The sequence below is a fragment of the Vanacampus margaritifer genome, chromosome 7 (genome assembly GCF_051991255.1).
Source record: "Vanacampus margaritifer isolate UIUO_Vmar chromosome 7, RoL_Vmar_1.0, whole genome shotgun sequence".
Classification (NCBI taxonomy): domain Eukaryota; kingdom Metazoa; phylum Chordata; class Actinopteri; order Syngnathiformes; family Syngnathidae; genus Vanacampus; species Vanacampus margaritifer.
The window spans coordinates 13,649,793-13,666,907 of NC_135438.1; the positions used below are offsets into that span (position 1 = coordinate 13,649,793).

The 17,115-nt window shown below is 38.4% G+C and overlaps 1 protein-coding gene and 1 long non-coding RNA gene across 4 annotated transcripts in view; one reads left to right on the forward strand and one right to left on the reverse strand.

Annotated features, from left to right (window-relative positions):
* The window catches only part of ctnna2 (catenin (cadherin-associated protein), alpha 2), a 227,923-nt gene that overhangs the window by 208,996 nt on the left and 1,812 nt on the right, over positions 1 to 17,115 (forward strand). For all 3 annotated transcript variants that reach the window (XM_077571045.1, XM_077571046.1, XM_077571047.1), the window contains 3 exons: positions 1,721 to 1,902; positions 3,870 to 3,975; positions 14,572 to 14,706. In XM_077571045.1, the coding sequence (XP_077427171.1) occupies positions 1,721 to 1,902; positions 3,870 to 3,975; positions 14,572 to 14,706 (423 nt within the window). The remainder of the gene's footprint in view (positions 1 to 1,720; positions 1,903 to 3,869; positions 3,976 to 14,571; positions 14,707 to 17,115) is intronic.
* LOC144055237 (uncharacterized) lies at positions 10,131 to 10,805 on the reverse strand. Its single transcript, XR_013294794.1, has 3 exons — positions 10,744 to 10,805; positions 10,462 to 10,521; positions 10,131 to 10,352 (listed from the first exon to the last, which is right to left on the reverse strand). It is a non-coding gene; the product is annotated as an uncharacterized LOC144055237 (long non-coding RNA).

Below are 17,115 nucleotides of genomic sequence, written 5' to 3' on the forward strand. Positions count from 1 at the left end.
ACATAGGTCATGCAGTCCAGACTTCTGGACTAGTGAAAGTTCAGGGAACCGTGTACCTTTTTACAGTAGAGCCGTTTGCATGGAAGAGGGATAGGAAACCTTGACATGCTGAGAGAAAACTCGGCTAAGGAGCCTCGGCGTACTGACAAAAGTGTCACTCTAAAGCCAAAGCAAGATACATTTCTGTATGACAGAATAAAGACATGTATGACAAAATAAGAGTGACTATTCCAGGAACATAACAACTACATCACAGCTAACAACTTAATCACAAGGACCATAGCAGCTGCATAGCAACTGACAAGTTCATCATTATAAAGGACATAGCAAATGCAGAGAAACTACAAAATAAAATCACTAACCAAAATGTACGAGTGTGAGTGACAAACCCATTTTAATAAGAATATATACCTGCATAGCAACTGACAACATCAACATCATAACAACACAATGACCCCATGACCCAACCCAAAACAGAGCCATAACAGGGATGTGTTGAATCTAATGAATGGATGGGATAATGTATCCGGAGAACAATAAGTTCTAAAAACAACATGTCAAGAGGATGTAGATTTGTGCAGTTTTCTCACCCAGCATGTCGTTTAAAAGGATCACAATCACACTGATGTTTTATGTTTTGGCATCAGTAATAGCGGAACTCCAAACAGGCCTTGAGGGCCCAATTTTGTTTGTTTGTATTATGCTGTTCTGTCTTTTCCCAGCTAAGCACTATGCACACATACTGATCACAGGGCCAGCGCTCAAGGACGCTGCATCTGTTTTATGCATCTTTGTGTCTGTTCTTTTTCTTTCCAGAACATTTTTTTTTTAATTGCCGGACAATGCATTTGCTTTTTTCTTCCTGACGCTTCTAAAAGGCGACATGAACCAAGTGATGCACTTTCTCACTGAGCTCACCCGGCACCCCCGCACACCAGCTTTGCTGTGAGGAAATGAAATTGGATTTAAAAACGTAGGGTGACTATTTCTGTAAGAGAATACAAAATGTTGCCGGACAGTTAATAATAGATAAGGTTTCAAAAACAAGGGTAACTTTTTTCTGAACCGTGCTCATTTATTTCACCTGCATGAGTTAATATAATCGACCTAATGGAAACGAGGGTACTCCCACCTCTCTGACATAATGTTGAAAAAAAATGAATTATTCATCCTTCTGGTTTAATACGTGAGATAATTATACATTTACCACCGAAATTATACAGGATTCTTACTGCATCTATGACCTTGCCACAAGATTTATGCCATTTTGGACCTAACCCTAAAGGCCGGAGGAAAAAAAAAAAGAAGTATTCACAAGACAGGGGGGGGGGGGGGGGAGCATAAGAGAAGATGGATTAGCTCTTTATGGGTACAAGATGTCAAGGGTTTTGAAAAGGTCCAATCATTAAATGTAAAGTTTAGAAGTTTAGATTTTGTGAAGAGCAGACTTTGGTGTGGTGTATTAACGTAAAAAAAAATTGAACAAAAACTGCTAAAGCTGACTCTTCCTCTATATTATTTTCTTTTCACTAATCCCATTCTTATTCACCCATTTCTTCAATTCTGCTCCCCATCCTTATCACCCCTCTTCACCTAAATTGTTCTCCTCTGGCATTTTCCTCATTCTAAGCCAGAGTACAAAACTCATTCATTATTACAGAAGAACCTGTTTTCAGCTTGTCAAGTACCGTGTTATGTATTTTTTATTTTTTTTCTGCAGGCCATCATGGCGCAGCTTCCCCAGGAGGAGAAAGCCAAGATTGCCGAGCAGGTGGAAAGCTTCAGACAGGAGAAATGTAAGCTCGACGCAGAGGTGGCCAAATGGGATGACAACGGCAACGACATTATTGTGCTTGCCAAGCAGATGTGCATGATCATGATGGAAATGACAGACTTCACCAGGTAACAAGTGACGAGTGAAAGCAATACGATTTAACAGCCCTTTACAGCTCCGCAGTTTTGCTTATTGTTACCTTCACTTGGATTTTTCATTTCACCACGCACTGTGATGTATGTGTCAAGTATTGCACTTGAAGGCTCTAACAAGTCCACTCGCTCTTCACTCGCCTTTTGAAGTCAAGGAAATGTGACTATGCTCCACAGCACTGTGTGGGAAAAGTGAACTTGCAATGAAGCCATTATTATACGTACAGACTCAGTTCAGCCCAGATTGAAAATTAAATACTGCAAATATTTTTGTTTTGGGGGAATTACTGTAACCCATACATAGTATTATTAATTCTTTTTTTCAAATGGAATCGTTGATCTTAATATCCTATGGCATTAGTTGAAATACCATGAAACCTCCCAAGATTTTGTCGCATTAAAAATGTCTCCCATTGTCAATTTTAGAATTATAGATAATCCAAATAGAAATGATTCAGGTTTTTCTATATGGTATATAAATCTACCAGGGTTTTTCCTGGCTCAAATTGAGGCAGAGGTGGTACCATCCTGACTATGGGCAACTATCGATACCAGGTATCGGTACCAATACCAGTCTTATTTTAAGGTATCGGTACTCACGATGGTGACCGATACTATTATCGGTCACCCTCCTGCAGCCGTTTTACTATACTCAGGAACTAGAAATGAGAAATTATATGAATACGATAATACCATTAATTTCATGCAATATTAAGGATAAATAATATATTGGGGTATGTAGGTCTTTCTTTAAAATCATCATTTTTGAATGGGGAATTTTATTTACTAGTGGTATCAGTATCTGGTATAAGTATCGATGACTACTCAAGAGTGGAGTATCGGTCTGAAAAAAAGTGGTATCAAACATCCCTAATCCTGACCATGGCATGTATTCTGTAAATTAACTGACTGGCTTTCATTTTTTACAGACAACATATAATACTCCGATGTTCCAATAATAATAATAATAAAAGTTTTAATAAGAATATGACTATAATTATGTTAAAGCACTCATTCATTAAAATGTCTCTGCCATAACGTTTCACAGTTTTTTTCCAGGATTAAAATTATGAATTTCTGTTGCATGATGTGATGTGGCGACGTCTTAAAGTCTAGCCCATAAAATGCACAGAAGCTTTCACATCTAGATGAAAAATCTATTTCCAGCTTTACCAGCAAGACAACCCGACGCCCGACAGCCAGCCAGTGTCATTGTCAGAAATGCACAAAATATATACGGACTACAAACATTTTGCATTTCCACCGTGGATGAAATATTGCAGTCATAATTTCGCTACAAGCACGCAAAACTCACCGCGAGTGCTCAAATGGAACAACGTTTATGAGTGACTTGTTGTCAACGTTGTCGTAGTGCAAAGTGACAGTAAAAACACTTTTAAAGGCTTAAAAAGCCAAATATCTCCTTTGATTCTCATTGAACTGAGGTCTTACATGATTTGCTGCCATGTTACTCTAGTGTAATGTATTAAGGCGGTTTGAATCCTGAAAGGCAATTTTTTGTGTTTTTATACCAAGTGTAACCCCATTGAGGCATTTGACTGTAGAGGTTCCACTGTAATTGCCATGTATTTCAGGGGTGAGGTTTGATAGTTGGCACACAGTATGTAAAAAGTGTCAATATGGTTTCCTTATGCCGTGCCTTTGGTAATGGTTATAAACTTCCATCCATTCATCTTTTAAGGCAAAATGCCAGACATCATTTGTTGAACATAGATATACTGTTATTTTGCTTTGAGTAACAGACTTAAATCACTATTTACTGATATCTTATTGCTTATGTTTGCTGAAAGCTTGCAGTTTTGTTCCCAATATCCTCTTCAATATCCGCAAGCTTATGGGACATGAGCAAGATCACATTTTACAGCATTTACTCTGGATGTCCTCTGCAGCCGCATTTCTTTTTTTTTTTTCTCTCCATCCAGGGGCAAAGGCCCTCTCAAGAACTCCTCAGATGTGATCAACGCAGCCAAGAAGATTGCAGAGGCAGGATCCAGGATGGACAAACTGGCCCGTGCCGTCGCTGATCAGGTAGCCGCGCAGCTCTCATTTTTATCGTTTCCATCAGTCTAAAAGCCACTCTTGACTTCTCGTCACGGCTGTCAGTCAAGCAAATATCGAGTTGGAGTAAGTGAGCATAGCAATTGGTAATCTTTGATGTGGGAATTGACATGCCAGACTGTCGTGGCGGGCTGTTTTGCTGCATGACTCCGTGTCCCAACGGGGCCAACACTGAGAGCAAGACAGCAGAACCAAGTTATGTCTCTAATATAATTAGCTCGCAGCTGAGGTGTTGCATCCATTATCAGATGAGTACCTCTCTAAAACACGCTGACAGACCACTTTCAATATCTAATCAATCAGTGCTGCGCCTAGGGAGGGGTGGGAGGGGAAATAAATAGGCGTGTTCACTGTGTATGTGTATACAAATGAAGTGGGAAGGTTGTTAGAATGTTGGCACCCACTGGAGGTAATGCATAATGTTATTCGTTTCATCTGCTTCTAATAAGCAGGGAGAATAAACTTAGGCACAAGACTAACTGATTTATTAAGGTGAGTTCTTGTTACAACGATAGTAACTGATTTTAGCGAGTAAAGTCTTGGAATAATTATTGTTGCTTTCATGATCACTCTGCTAGCCGCAGCAAAGCAAGGCAAATGTTTGCGCTAGCGTCAACATTTAAAATGGAAAAAGCAAGATGGATGTTTTGTCAACAATGCTCCTCTGCAATGCATAATACATGGCAAATGTAATCAAGTAACGTAATATACAGTATTGCGTGGATGTTTGTTTTAACCAAAGGTAAAACAATTCATGTCAGAGGAACAAAAATATATTGAGTCCATGAGATGCTTAGAAGTAGAACAAGACAGCTATATTTTCTTTGCCTCAACGTAATAAAATGATACGTTGGTTTTGTGTTGTTTCTAAAAATGATATCGTAAACTAAACAAATGTGTGCTTGTTTCTAAAATAGAAGGAAACATACCCTAAATTGCTATATAATGTAAGTAATATGATGTCTTCCAGTGACATTTCTGCAGGTCAGGATTACCGCTATGCTAAAAAATAAATAAAAAATAAGAGAGCAATGATGATGACATGTCAAATCGGTAAAATTACCATATGAACAATACTGAGCTCTCAAGAAAAAAAAAAAGGATTACCGCTATGCTTATGAGCGTTGCTTCTGTGCACTTTATGGCCTCTTTCAAAAACATGTCCTTAATATTCTGTACGTGAACAAGCCTTCTGCTGTCAGCTCGGAGCAGAATGAACGTCCCTTCAATTGGCCTTCGAGTGGGCCGAGTAACTCAACCGGCCCGAGGCAATGCGTGTCAAAAGCGCCGCTGCTTCCCCTCTTGTCACAATGTCCTGTTTTCCCAGAACATTTTTACGCTGCAGAAAATAACTTCGAGCTATCTAGCTTGGGAGCTGATAGTTTTAATGTTCTCTGTAGATTAACACGTTTATAGGCTTACATGTATAAGGGCATTTGTTTTCAATTGCAGGTGTCAGTCCCTCATGTCATTGAGTGTTTTGATCTGAAGTATGGGTGTAATTACAACCAGAGGTAAACCTCCCTGTGAGGGGTTGAACAATTGTAAGAGCGTTGGTACATGTTTGCACAAATAAGACAGTGACCTTGATAAAGTACACACCACAAAACTCAAAAGTGAAAAGTCAAGCTGTCAACTTGCTGTTATTCACATCGAATAGACCAAAGTGGAATCCAGGATGTTGATTTTGTATGTCCTCAATAACAAACTCACTCCCTGTCAGACTTGTAGACCCAGTTGTTGTTGTTGTTTTGACTGCGAGGTACTATGACATTACTTTTTGGAGTTTGAAATGTCACAGCTCCATTTACATTGTATTGGCTAGAATTCACATCTTATAAAGTGTTTTTTTTAATTATTATTATTATTTATTTACAGTCAAATAAACCCCAAACTAGATGTAGTCTGGCGAAATATGAAGTTTAACCCTGGAGAACCCAAGAACCCTTTTCTTCTTTGAAAAATTATGAATTATACATTAAATGACCAAAATATATGTTTTTTCAATTTTAACCCTTGTTTTTTGAACTAGCTCAGAGTTGCTAATTTATCAAAATATATATATAAAACATACATGACGAGACTTGAATCTTTCTTCTGGGCATTCTGCAACATGATATGAAATAGATTAACAAAAAAAAAAACACAATTTTACCATCTGATGGTTTGCTGAGAAGATGGTTTTGTTGGATTGATTTCCAGCTCAACAAAACAGCACGTTGCCAGCCATCTTGTCAGCACCACTCTGGCTCATGTAAGTGCAATATTCATCCACTAGATGGCCCCATGCAGGGGTCAGAAGTGGCACTCTGGACTTTTGAAGTTAAATTTGTAAAAAAAAAAAAAAGGTCTTTGTTATTTGAGTAGCAGAATTTATAGGGGCCAAATTTGACCCCGTGGGTTCTCCAGGGTTAAAAGAAATTGTAGTTGGCAATTGGCAAAAAATGTAAACTTGTTCTTCTGCCACTTACTTATGTCATTTCTAACTAAAATTCCCTTCATCTTAATATCTAGCCCGTAGCCTTCCTTGTATCTCTTCATCATGAATTATAGATTTTGCATGGCAAATGCAATACATGTATTTAGATTAAAATAAAGAATTGGCTTCATTCAAAGATCACTATTGACTTTATTGCTTTAATCGAAGCACAGACATCATGTGTGGGAGTCAAAGAAAAATCTGGTCTCCCAATAGCCAGGTTTACATGAATCAAATCAAATGCCCAAACCCAATGAAAATGCCCCATATGCACGTGAACAAAATTGTGGGTACCCTTCTGTTATAGAACGAAAACCCACAATGGTCACAGAAATAGCTTGAATCTGACAAAAGTAAAAAAGTTTAAAAAAATAAATAAAATAAAAATGAAAATCAACCAATGAAAATCTCAATTTGCTTTTGATTTGAGGCTTAACAGAAATATTTTAAAAGGCATAAACAGACCTGGTCGAAAATGACGATACGCTTACCCTGATATTTTGTTGCGCAACCTTTTGAGGTAATCAGTGTAATCAACAATCGTTATAACTTTCAGTGAGACTTGAGACTCAGCAGGTATTTTGGCCCATTTTTCATGAACAAACTGCTTCAGTTGTCTCAGGTTTGAAGGGTGCTTTCTCCAGACTGCTTGTTTCATCTCCTTCCTTCCACAGATGTTCAATCGTATTTAGGCCAGGGTCAAAGAAGGCCACTTCAGAATAGTCCAATGTCCTCAGTTGAAATAAGCAGGCCGAATCCAAATGGTATCTTATTTGAATTCACATGGGAGATATATTACTTTTGCAAGTCATGTATATCGTTCAATCGGATTAGTCAGGCTGTGTCCTGTCTGCGCTTGCTCTGTCTTGACATAAATGATCAGGGACATTGACATTTACACACTTGTAAATGTCGGATTCTAGTCAGAGCTGGTCTGCTACGGGAGAGCTTATTTTTTTTAACAAATTTTTATCAGTATAGTCAAGTGTAAAAACAATCACAATTACTATGCTAAGTAGACGAGTGACCTCCATTAGGATAAATCACGTGAGGTTTACATAACTCTGAGTATCAGAAGTCGGTAAAACAGCTGTTTTGAATAAATGTATTGGTGACACATGTACAGTATATCAGACCAGATCAGAAAAGATTATGTCGGATGTAAACCGTTTACCAGAGACCTTTGTCGGAATGACCAAAAAAGTAAACCCGGCTAATGTGTGACTTTTCATAGAAAGCTTTCGAGTTTTGAGTTTTCAAGTTTTCGAGAACTCTATCCACACCAATGGTGTTTTATAATATATCTGTCACCATGATACTGCATTATCAGACTCCCAATTGCATGCCAAAAAAAACATGTGGCGCCATTACCCCAAACGATAAGGCAATTTTCGCCAATCAGCCTCAATTTGCGGAAACTGGCACATTGTAACCCGCAATGGCAAATGGAAAAGTAAATGTGTGTGTCTGTGACTTACTGTGAAGCAGGTTCTTACACTAAAGTGGGCAAACCCAAACGTATACAGAGCAAGTTATAATTATAATTCAAGAAAAACGTTCAATTTTAGCAAGCCTGTTCATGCTATTATGTAACTAACAACATGACTTTGATTACTTGTCTTTATTCCATATGTAGACGACATGCATTTTGCATTTGCACATTATTGAGGGTAACCTGTGCTTGTCAGGAGCACTGGGCCTTGACAGTTAGAATTCAGCTCCAATGCTTTCAGACAGGTCCCTTAAGTAGAAAACCTTGTCACAATGGCTCCACATCAGGCCTATTGATGAGCGTGTGCGAAACAGTCGGCAATGTTCCAAAGTGGGAGGGTCTCCCAGAGTCATTTAAGCACTGCACTTGACATAGAAAAACCTCAAGTAGCACCTCAACACATTTTACCTTTGCAGTGGTTCATTCCCTGCTAATTTTCACACTCACTTTTCCATGTTGCATTCCGTTCAGTGAGATCACGCCACCCATATATATGTTTAATATATTATATAATAATAATAATAATAATTGGTTCAATTAATTGATTTCTACAATGATTCAGAGGGATCAATGCTTGCTGTTGTCATATTCAAGAAGGAAATACAATGACATCCACCACACAGGTCCAGGTAGCTCAGAATATGTCTATCTGCACCACCACTTAGACCTGCTTTTATCTGATCTAATATCTAGTTTACTTTCTGACACCAAATTGTCAGGTTCACCGTTGGCGTGTAATAGAAAACGCACTTGGTCCGTCCGAACGCCCAGAGAGGCCCAACACGAAGTGCCAAATCCCCAAACAGTAAACTAGACTCGCCCCAGCATGTAAATAAAGAAGTGCCAGTTTTTACGTCGAGCACACGTGTCGTTGTGTATGAAAATAGATCCCATAATATTAGCTTGGTCACTGAAAGTAAGATCTTACACGGACCTCGACTAGAGCCATTTTTGTATTATTCATGAGAACTCAGCAGCCTTATTTCTTAAGTGTCAAATACTTGATGTCCAAATTCAAAAACAACTAGCTTTGTTGAAAGTAGACATCTTAACATCACTGCAATGGTCCAGTCAGCTGGAAAGCATATTTTGTAACTGTGTGTAACATGCACCACTGGGATCTGTCACTACGCTTTGATTTCAAATATGCTCGACTTCTATTTAACAGCTGTTGTTTTGTGTGTTCTTGATGTTTTTTTTTACTTGAAATGGAGATAAGTGATATAAGTAGGAATGCACCGAAATGAAAATTTTTGGCCGTAACCGAAAATGAGAAATGCTTGGCCGAAAAAAAATCGTCAAAAAGTCATTTTTTTGTTATCATTGCATTTATTATAATTAATTAAAATTATAATGTTAATGTAAAATATTTAGGCCCATTTAAAACTGGCATTTTAACAAAGCACAATATAAATTAAAATGCGTCCACACCACAGACATGTTGGCGAATGGTACATTAAACATCAGAAGCAGGGTGAGCAACTGAGCATTTTAATGTACAGTAGTTCACACCGGCGGGCACGGATGCGTGCGGTGCGGATGGCGCATTTGTAGACTATTTAGACACTGTGCGGTGCACTTAAAATCGGCATATTCACTAACATTTAAAAATAACTGAATAATTGTTTTCACAATCGCCTTTGGGAACAGACTGCAAAGTCATGCACGGCGTCCTGTACAGGTCTGTAGTCACCCGGAGATAGTGGTAAGTGTTTACTTCTTTAAAACTGTTGATAGCAATCGTGCTAACATTAGCTAAAGTATTTAGCACGGCGTCCTGTACAGGTCTGTAGTCACCCGGAGATAGTGATAAGTGTTTACTTCTTTAAAACTGTTGATAGCAATCGTGCTAACATTAGCTAAAGTATTTAGCACGGCCACCAGAATGCAAGTGAAAAAGTGCAAGCGCTCGAGGGGCTCTCATCAAAGAAAAAAAGAAAGGCGCTGATGGAGAAAGTGCAATACTCGGCAGCGCTCTCTTTTCCGACATAGTTTACCAAGCGACGCCCCTCTCCTTTTCCGGTGTGCACAATGAAGCTGCTGGTACTCACAAACGCCAGCGAGCAGCGAGGCGGACACTCACCCCCCGCGTTTGGTGTTTAATTCAAACAGACGCTTCTTTGCAGTGTTTTTTATTGGGGGGGGGGGGATTTTCAGTGGCAAAATATTTGGTGCATCACTAGATACAAGTATTATAATTACAGAGGAAAAGCAAAAGAAGGATTCAAACTGACTCAAAATTATTCTTTTTGTAGCCTCCATATGAGATATGGCTTGTATTTGACATGTAATGGCGTGCAGCTGTTGTTTGGACACCAAAGTTCACATCATCCTCCTGATGTATCCAACAAGAACAGATTTTTGTTTGTTTTCGGCCTATCATATAATAAAACAAAACAATTACAAAAAGAACATAACTGACGCTTCTAGACTGAATAATTCTAAAACATTCAGAGAAGCAGAGTGGCATAAGCAAGTCACTTACCACGCTGACAAAGACTGCCTGGTTAGTCAATGAGCCATAGTGTTTATTTCAACAGGCAGCCTGTGGTAGAAATGGACTATAAGTCAACAGCACAAATGGGAACAATTGTGTCATGTGTGCATCAAACAAGCCAGAGGCGGCAATGTGTATGCGTGGATGAGTTCATGTGCCAGCAGTGTGAAGTGCAGTTAACAGTGATCACGCCCAAGGAGAGGTTTCCTTTTGCCTCACTAACTGCTCTATGAGATTCAGCCGCACTGCAGGCTACATTCAGACACTTACAGGAAGCTCCTGGCAGCCCCTTGCTTGACTGCTCTCATAGTGGTCATTGCCACAAACAGCATAAACCACTCCTTCAAATGACACTTGTAGCTTAAAAAGCCTTTGTTTTTCATCGTATAATACACTTTGATCTGAATGAAGGACTAAAGCATCTTCATGTGATTATGCTCAAAGTGAGTGGGCAGGAAACGGTACTGGTGGGGGATATATTCATATCACAGTGAGATTTTTTTTTCCCCCGTCCCCCACTGCTGGGAGCATACAAGCTAAGAAAATGAGCTGCGTCTTTCTCCACCCAGTGCTTCTGAATGCTCTAGTTAGGAACGTTTAATATTAATGTCTAAAGGAAGGCTCTTGTTTCCCAGTTATGCGAACAGTGTTGGAGTAGCTGATGCAGTTCTTAACTCACCAGGGGCTTAGTTGGCCAAGACTCCGTAAAGATTCCAGAATAGAGATAAAGTAATGTGTGCAAATTGTGTGATAGTTGAAGACTGAGTTTTACCACATTCCTCGTTGCTCAAAGACCAGAAGGAAAAATCTAAATGTAATAACCTCCACCAAACAACGGCAGAAGTCATTGTTTTAGTTAGTTAGTTAGTTCATGAGGCGCAGATTTTGGACCCAAAAGCAGACAAGACACGGGAGGTGAAAAAGCTTAAAGAAAAAAATATACAAAGTAACAACAGAGAGCCAGGCTGGATTCAGGTGGCCGAGAAGAAACACTTGACAGAGAAACCTTGACTAAAAAACTTGAGTGGGCTGGATGCAGGGAAACCTCGACATACAGTCGCTATGCAACTCCGGCTAAGGCCATGCTCAACTCTACGTAAGAGAATAAAGGTCTATATGACAAAATAAGAGTGCCAAATACAGGACCTAAATACAGAATCATAGCAACTGCATAGCAGCTCACAACATCATCATGCATAGCAAATGACAACATCATCATCATACAGTACATAGCAACTGACATCATCATCTCCACAAGGAACAGATACAGGACTAGACCATAGCAACTGACAACATCATCATACATAGCATTTTACAACATCATCATGCATAGCAACTGACAAAGTCATTATCACAAGGGACAAATACAGGACAGGGCCATAGCAACTGACAACACCAACGTGCATAGCAACTGACGGTCATCATTTCAAGGGGCAAATACAGGATAGGACCATAGCAAGTTACAACATCATCATGCATAGCAACTGACATTGTAATCACAAGGGACAAATACAGGACCATTACAACATAATGACAGTTTGACCCAACCCAAAATATAGTCACAACAGTTACAGTCCACTTGCATTGGTGACATGCAGTGCAGTGACCAACAGATGGACCCGCATTGCACCTTACTGTTTTCAATCAAGCAAGTCAGACGGACGTGTTTCGACTGCTGAATACAAATGTGGTTACAATGCTGTATGCTGAAACATTGTAAGGGGATAAAATAAGGTCTCAAATGTGCACCGCTTAGCTGCTCATTAAATATGCCAAAAAGTATTTACTTTTGAAAGTTGTAGACACATTGTTGCTACGGAAACAGGGGGCCAGCTGTTGCACCAGTTGTTAGCTAATCTTTATTCATAGTCACAGGACGAATGTGGCGAGACGTACCGCAGGTAATATCGCTACCAAGCCTTGTAGGTGCAGACTGTTGTTCATCAGAATCAGCAGGAATCTGTATTTTATGATTGCCTTTGTCTCGCTGCAGCACAACTCCAATTTCCTTTTAAGCTGTCCTTCATCACGCCGCCACAGAAATAAACTGCCGGGCATCAACATCATCTTGACTTCCCTCACTGTGGTGTACTGCCGAATTATCATTGACAAAATGATGGAGCCAAGCTGTTTTTGCCTGTATTGTTTGCTGCTTTCAATTCGATCAAACGTGGAAACAATTACTTGTATAATTAAAATGTTTCTTCTGAGGGTGAAAAAAAAAAACATCCTGTTTTAAAACCGTTTAAAATTTTATTAGGTTATAAATCCATACTCTTTCGAATAGATTCCATTTTATCAATGACACAGTTTGTGTTTAATGTATTCTGGCCATAATGCTTTTTGACAGCCATATGCATTTGCCATCTGCCCAATCCATAAAAAAACATACAGTACATAGTAAATAAATATGTAACCACATTTTGAAATCTAAAACATAAAACACACATAAATCGGTTCCCTTTAAAATCAAGGCATGAGATGATGCGTCCTTTGTTTGAGTCTGAAAAGATTGTTTTACAATCACACAACTAAATATTGTACATTTCATATTGACCATACACAGTACGTTCTTTAGCCTTTTAGCTTTTTGCTGATCAAAGCATCAGTGACATTTTAAGGTCATGATCGGGTTCACAGCAAGGTCAAAATTCTCAGCAACAAAGTCAAAATGTCATTAACTGGTTGAGTACGTACAGTAGTAAGTAGTATAAGCAGTAGGGAAAGTCCTGTGTTACAGAAGCCGAGTGAGCAGTAGCAGCACGTGAAAATATTAAATAATCAAATATGAGTGTATGTGTCGACTGGACATGAATAATAAATAGTATACCTGCAGCTATGAGGCAAACTGTCCATGAATATACAGATAATATGTATACTAGTACTCATAAAAAATGTAGCGCTATTGGGCTTTTGGGTGCGTCACTTTCAATATGGCTAAAAGCAAATCAGTCATGTAATCATTACTTGTACATTTAATCTTTTTTTTTTTTTATCAATATGTGTTGTTTTGTATATTGTGCTTTTATTCCTCACTGTTTTGTTTCTGTTTCTGTGATTTGTCAACAGATGGAAATTAGCCTATGGCTATAATCCAGTGTGCTGCGTTTACATGCATGTGTCCCATGTGATTTTCATTAGCATGCACTGTCTTGACTAAATAAATACATTGAAATTGAACCTAAAAGCACTTTGTAGAAACACTGCTGTGAAAATACTTCTGATTTGTTTGCGTTCAAAAGTTTTGAGAACCTCAAATTAAGTTCACTTGAAAAGGTTTGTCCTGAAATTTTCAAAAATTAGCCAAAATCCCCCCAAAAATTTGAGTACCATACTGTACATATACAGCATACAAAAATGGTAGTCAACAACATCAAAACAATACATGTATGTATGCAATATGTCAATATGAAGTTGAGAATAAAATAAAGTATTTAAAATCGCAGGGTATTAGAAAAAAATTCAACAAGCATGTCTGCAAAAAGATCCTGTGGTTTTTGCTTTGTTAGCATCGATAGCATGAGAAGAGGTGAGAGTTTTGGTAGGACAACATGAAGCCGCTTGACCATGACAATGGACATCCAACATTTGTAGAGTTGAACCACCCAACCTGGGTCCTTGCGTTTCATTTTCCTTTTTCACAAAGTCAAGAGGGTCATCAAGGGGACCTGTTATGAAGACGTGTACAATATTGAGATCGCCATGATGATAGAGCTGCGGAGAATCCAAGGAATAATCCCTCTACAAAGCATTGCAGATAATTCTGACAATATTTTAGACTTGAGGGGAAACTTGATGGGGTTTGAAATGTTTCCTGTTTTGGTGTCACAAACCACATCCGCCCATACTTCATAATATAAGCCCTTGCCGAGTGCTTTCCAGATCTACAAGTTGTCGATGTGACGTGTTTTCAGTCAACTCTCCTCAAGCATTTTGTTTGCACTACCTACACACAATGTCAACACTGTGCTGCACGGATGAAGTCAGAGAATGTTTGGCCCGAACTGGAAAGCATCTCATCCCACACGTCCCTGCCGTGTAAGAAGCCAGCGGCAACTCACAACTATTATTAACTCGGTTTTCTTTTTTACTATCCAGTGTCCCGACTCGGCTTGCAAACAGGATCTCCTGGCCTACCTGCAGAGAATCGCGCTGTACTGTCATCAGCTCAATATCTGCAGCAAAGTGAAAGCTGAAGTGCAGAACCTGGGCGGGGAGCTCATTGTGTCCGGGGTAAGTACGTCCACTACTCAATGTCAACTTTGGGCCAGCGCTACACTTAAGCAGTGTTTTATACTCTGTGCTGCAGTCCTCCCACTACATTCAGTTCAAGGTCAAAATGAAGGTTAGACGGCCAAGCGATGGCGCTTCCAAAGTGTGCTTGTTTTTCAGCCAATTCCATCTCATAATACTCACTAAAATGCATGCTAGGCTTTTTACTTCTCATGGACGCTATTATCATTGTTCAACTTAAGGATCCAAATAGCCTGCATTGCTTTAGTATGTCTACTATTTATTACTAAAGAAGAATTTTAAAGCAAGTATCAGCAAATTGTGCATTTTAATTACTTTGGGCCTGCTTTACTAAAATCCCTACTAGTTTTTTCTCCAACAGTGCTCTTAACTCATGCACTCCCAGACATTTTCACTGAAGCAACCCCCTTCGCTCCCAGCTTTTTTACAGGTCCACAGAATATTGTGTTCTGTTGCTATAAAAACATGGAACCTACCAAAAGAAAGATTAGAGTCTCTTCTTTCTTTCTAAATTTCTATCTGTTTCCGATTTGCATAATTATTAGAGGTGTGCCCTAAAATAAATGTTCATAAGAATCGCGATTCTCATTTAGTATGATTCAGAAACGATTTTAAATGTCCCAAAATCGATTTTATTTCAATTATTTTATACTGTCTTGCCCTTGTTTGTGCGTGTCTTTATGGGAGCGCTGTTCATGTTGTACACGATTTGGCCACTTAGGGGGATTGTGGTTCCGCTTGTTCTGATACACTGTTAAGTTGTAGCCACATAGAAGCAAAAAGTAATGATCAAGTTATTCCAATAAAAGTTGTTGTTGTTGTTTTTTGTAGGGTAGAATGTTAAGATGCTTCTCTGTATACATTCCTGAAGCGTTTTGTATGAATAGTCATTCTTTTGAGTGATAAAAGTGACACGATTAGCATGCTAATTAGCATTAGCAAGTCAGACTGGAGTAGATCATGACAATTCTTTGCATATCTATAAATTGAAGCAGAAATCATTGTCAATCAAATATTTTTTTAACCTAAAATCGTTCCGAATTGATAATCGATTCTGAATCGAATCGCAGACCCAAAAATCGGAATCAAATTGAATCGTGTGACAGTCAAAGATTCCCAGCCCTAATAATTATCATTTGAGTACAGCTAAGTTTCATCATTATTCACAAATCTGTTTAAAACGGTGGGGAAAGAGCTTTTTGCAACATGGCCCTGGTTGATTTCTTATACTCTGCTGCTACCTGCTGGCCGTTTTTGTAATAACTACCATTGCTTCAAGCATTCTTTTCAGTTGAAAGGCTGCATCAAAGCCTTTTGTATACTCTAGCATAAAAAAACATTAAAAAAATATATAAATACACCTTTGGGAATATGGTAATATTTAAAATAGAACGTATTTATACGTTTTTGGGAGCAAATGAGTTAAATGACACTTACGCAAGGAAATACAGATTTGAAAAGAGTTTGGCGATATGGCCTCCAAGTTAACCCTTAGATCAATCGGAAGCATCAAAATTGTATTGCTGATTAGACGATATGTTGCAATAATTTGGGTTTCTGGAATTCCAAAAGTGTTTACACAAGCGGAAAAGATCTGTTCTCCCATGTCGCTGCATATGGCTTTCAGACACGGTATTAAAAATCAAGCGCCCCAATTTATCTCAGGTTTGATAAATCACACTTGCACATGCTAAATTAATCTATTTGCATATACTCCTATAATGTGCTAAATGACTTGCGGGGCAATTTTGCCAGTTTGGCATACGCAATCCTGGGTGCGCCCGGTCAGTAGATCAGCTTCCACATTGGCTTGTGTGACTAATTAAGTTTTAATTTAGGATTTCATGAACAGTAAGATTGTTTATACAGCACTTTGCTTGTCTTTGTTTCTTCATTAGCTGAATGATACTTGTATATAATAATAATAGTGATAATGATCATATTAATAATAATGAAGCCAATCCTTGAAAGTTGAACACAATCCAATTGATTGCATCGGATTTAAAAAGTGTCCTGTTAAGAGACAAATGAAAAGTACAACCTTTGAGCCATCAACTTTTAATGGTGCAGGCAATATTCAAATTACATTTGAAACGTAGTCTTCTCAATGCAATAAATAAATTAAAAAGAAAAGCTGCTAACTTGAATTTTTTCTTGGCTTTTATAATCATGTATCTTGCTTTATTTATATTCTTAAGTCACCCAAAATTTTTGATTGTCACAATATTAATGATACAGTGTGTAGAAACGTGTTAATTCATTTAAAAAAAAAACTATTAATTTCAATAACATGCACAAAAAAAACTAAAAGTAAAATCACATAACGTCAAGTATTCTGTAATTATATTACAGATGACGCAACATAAGGTTGACACGTTTTGTCGTCAT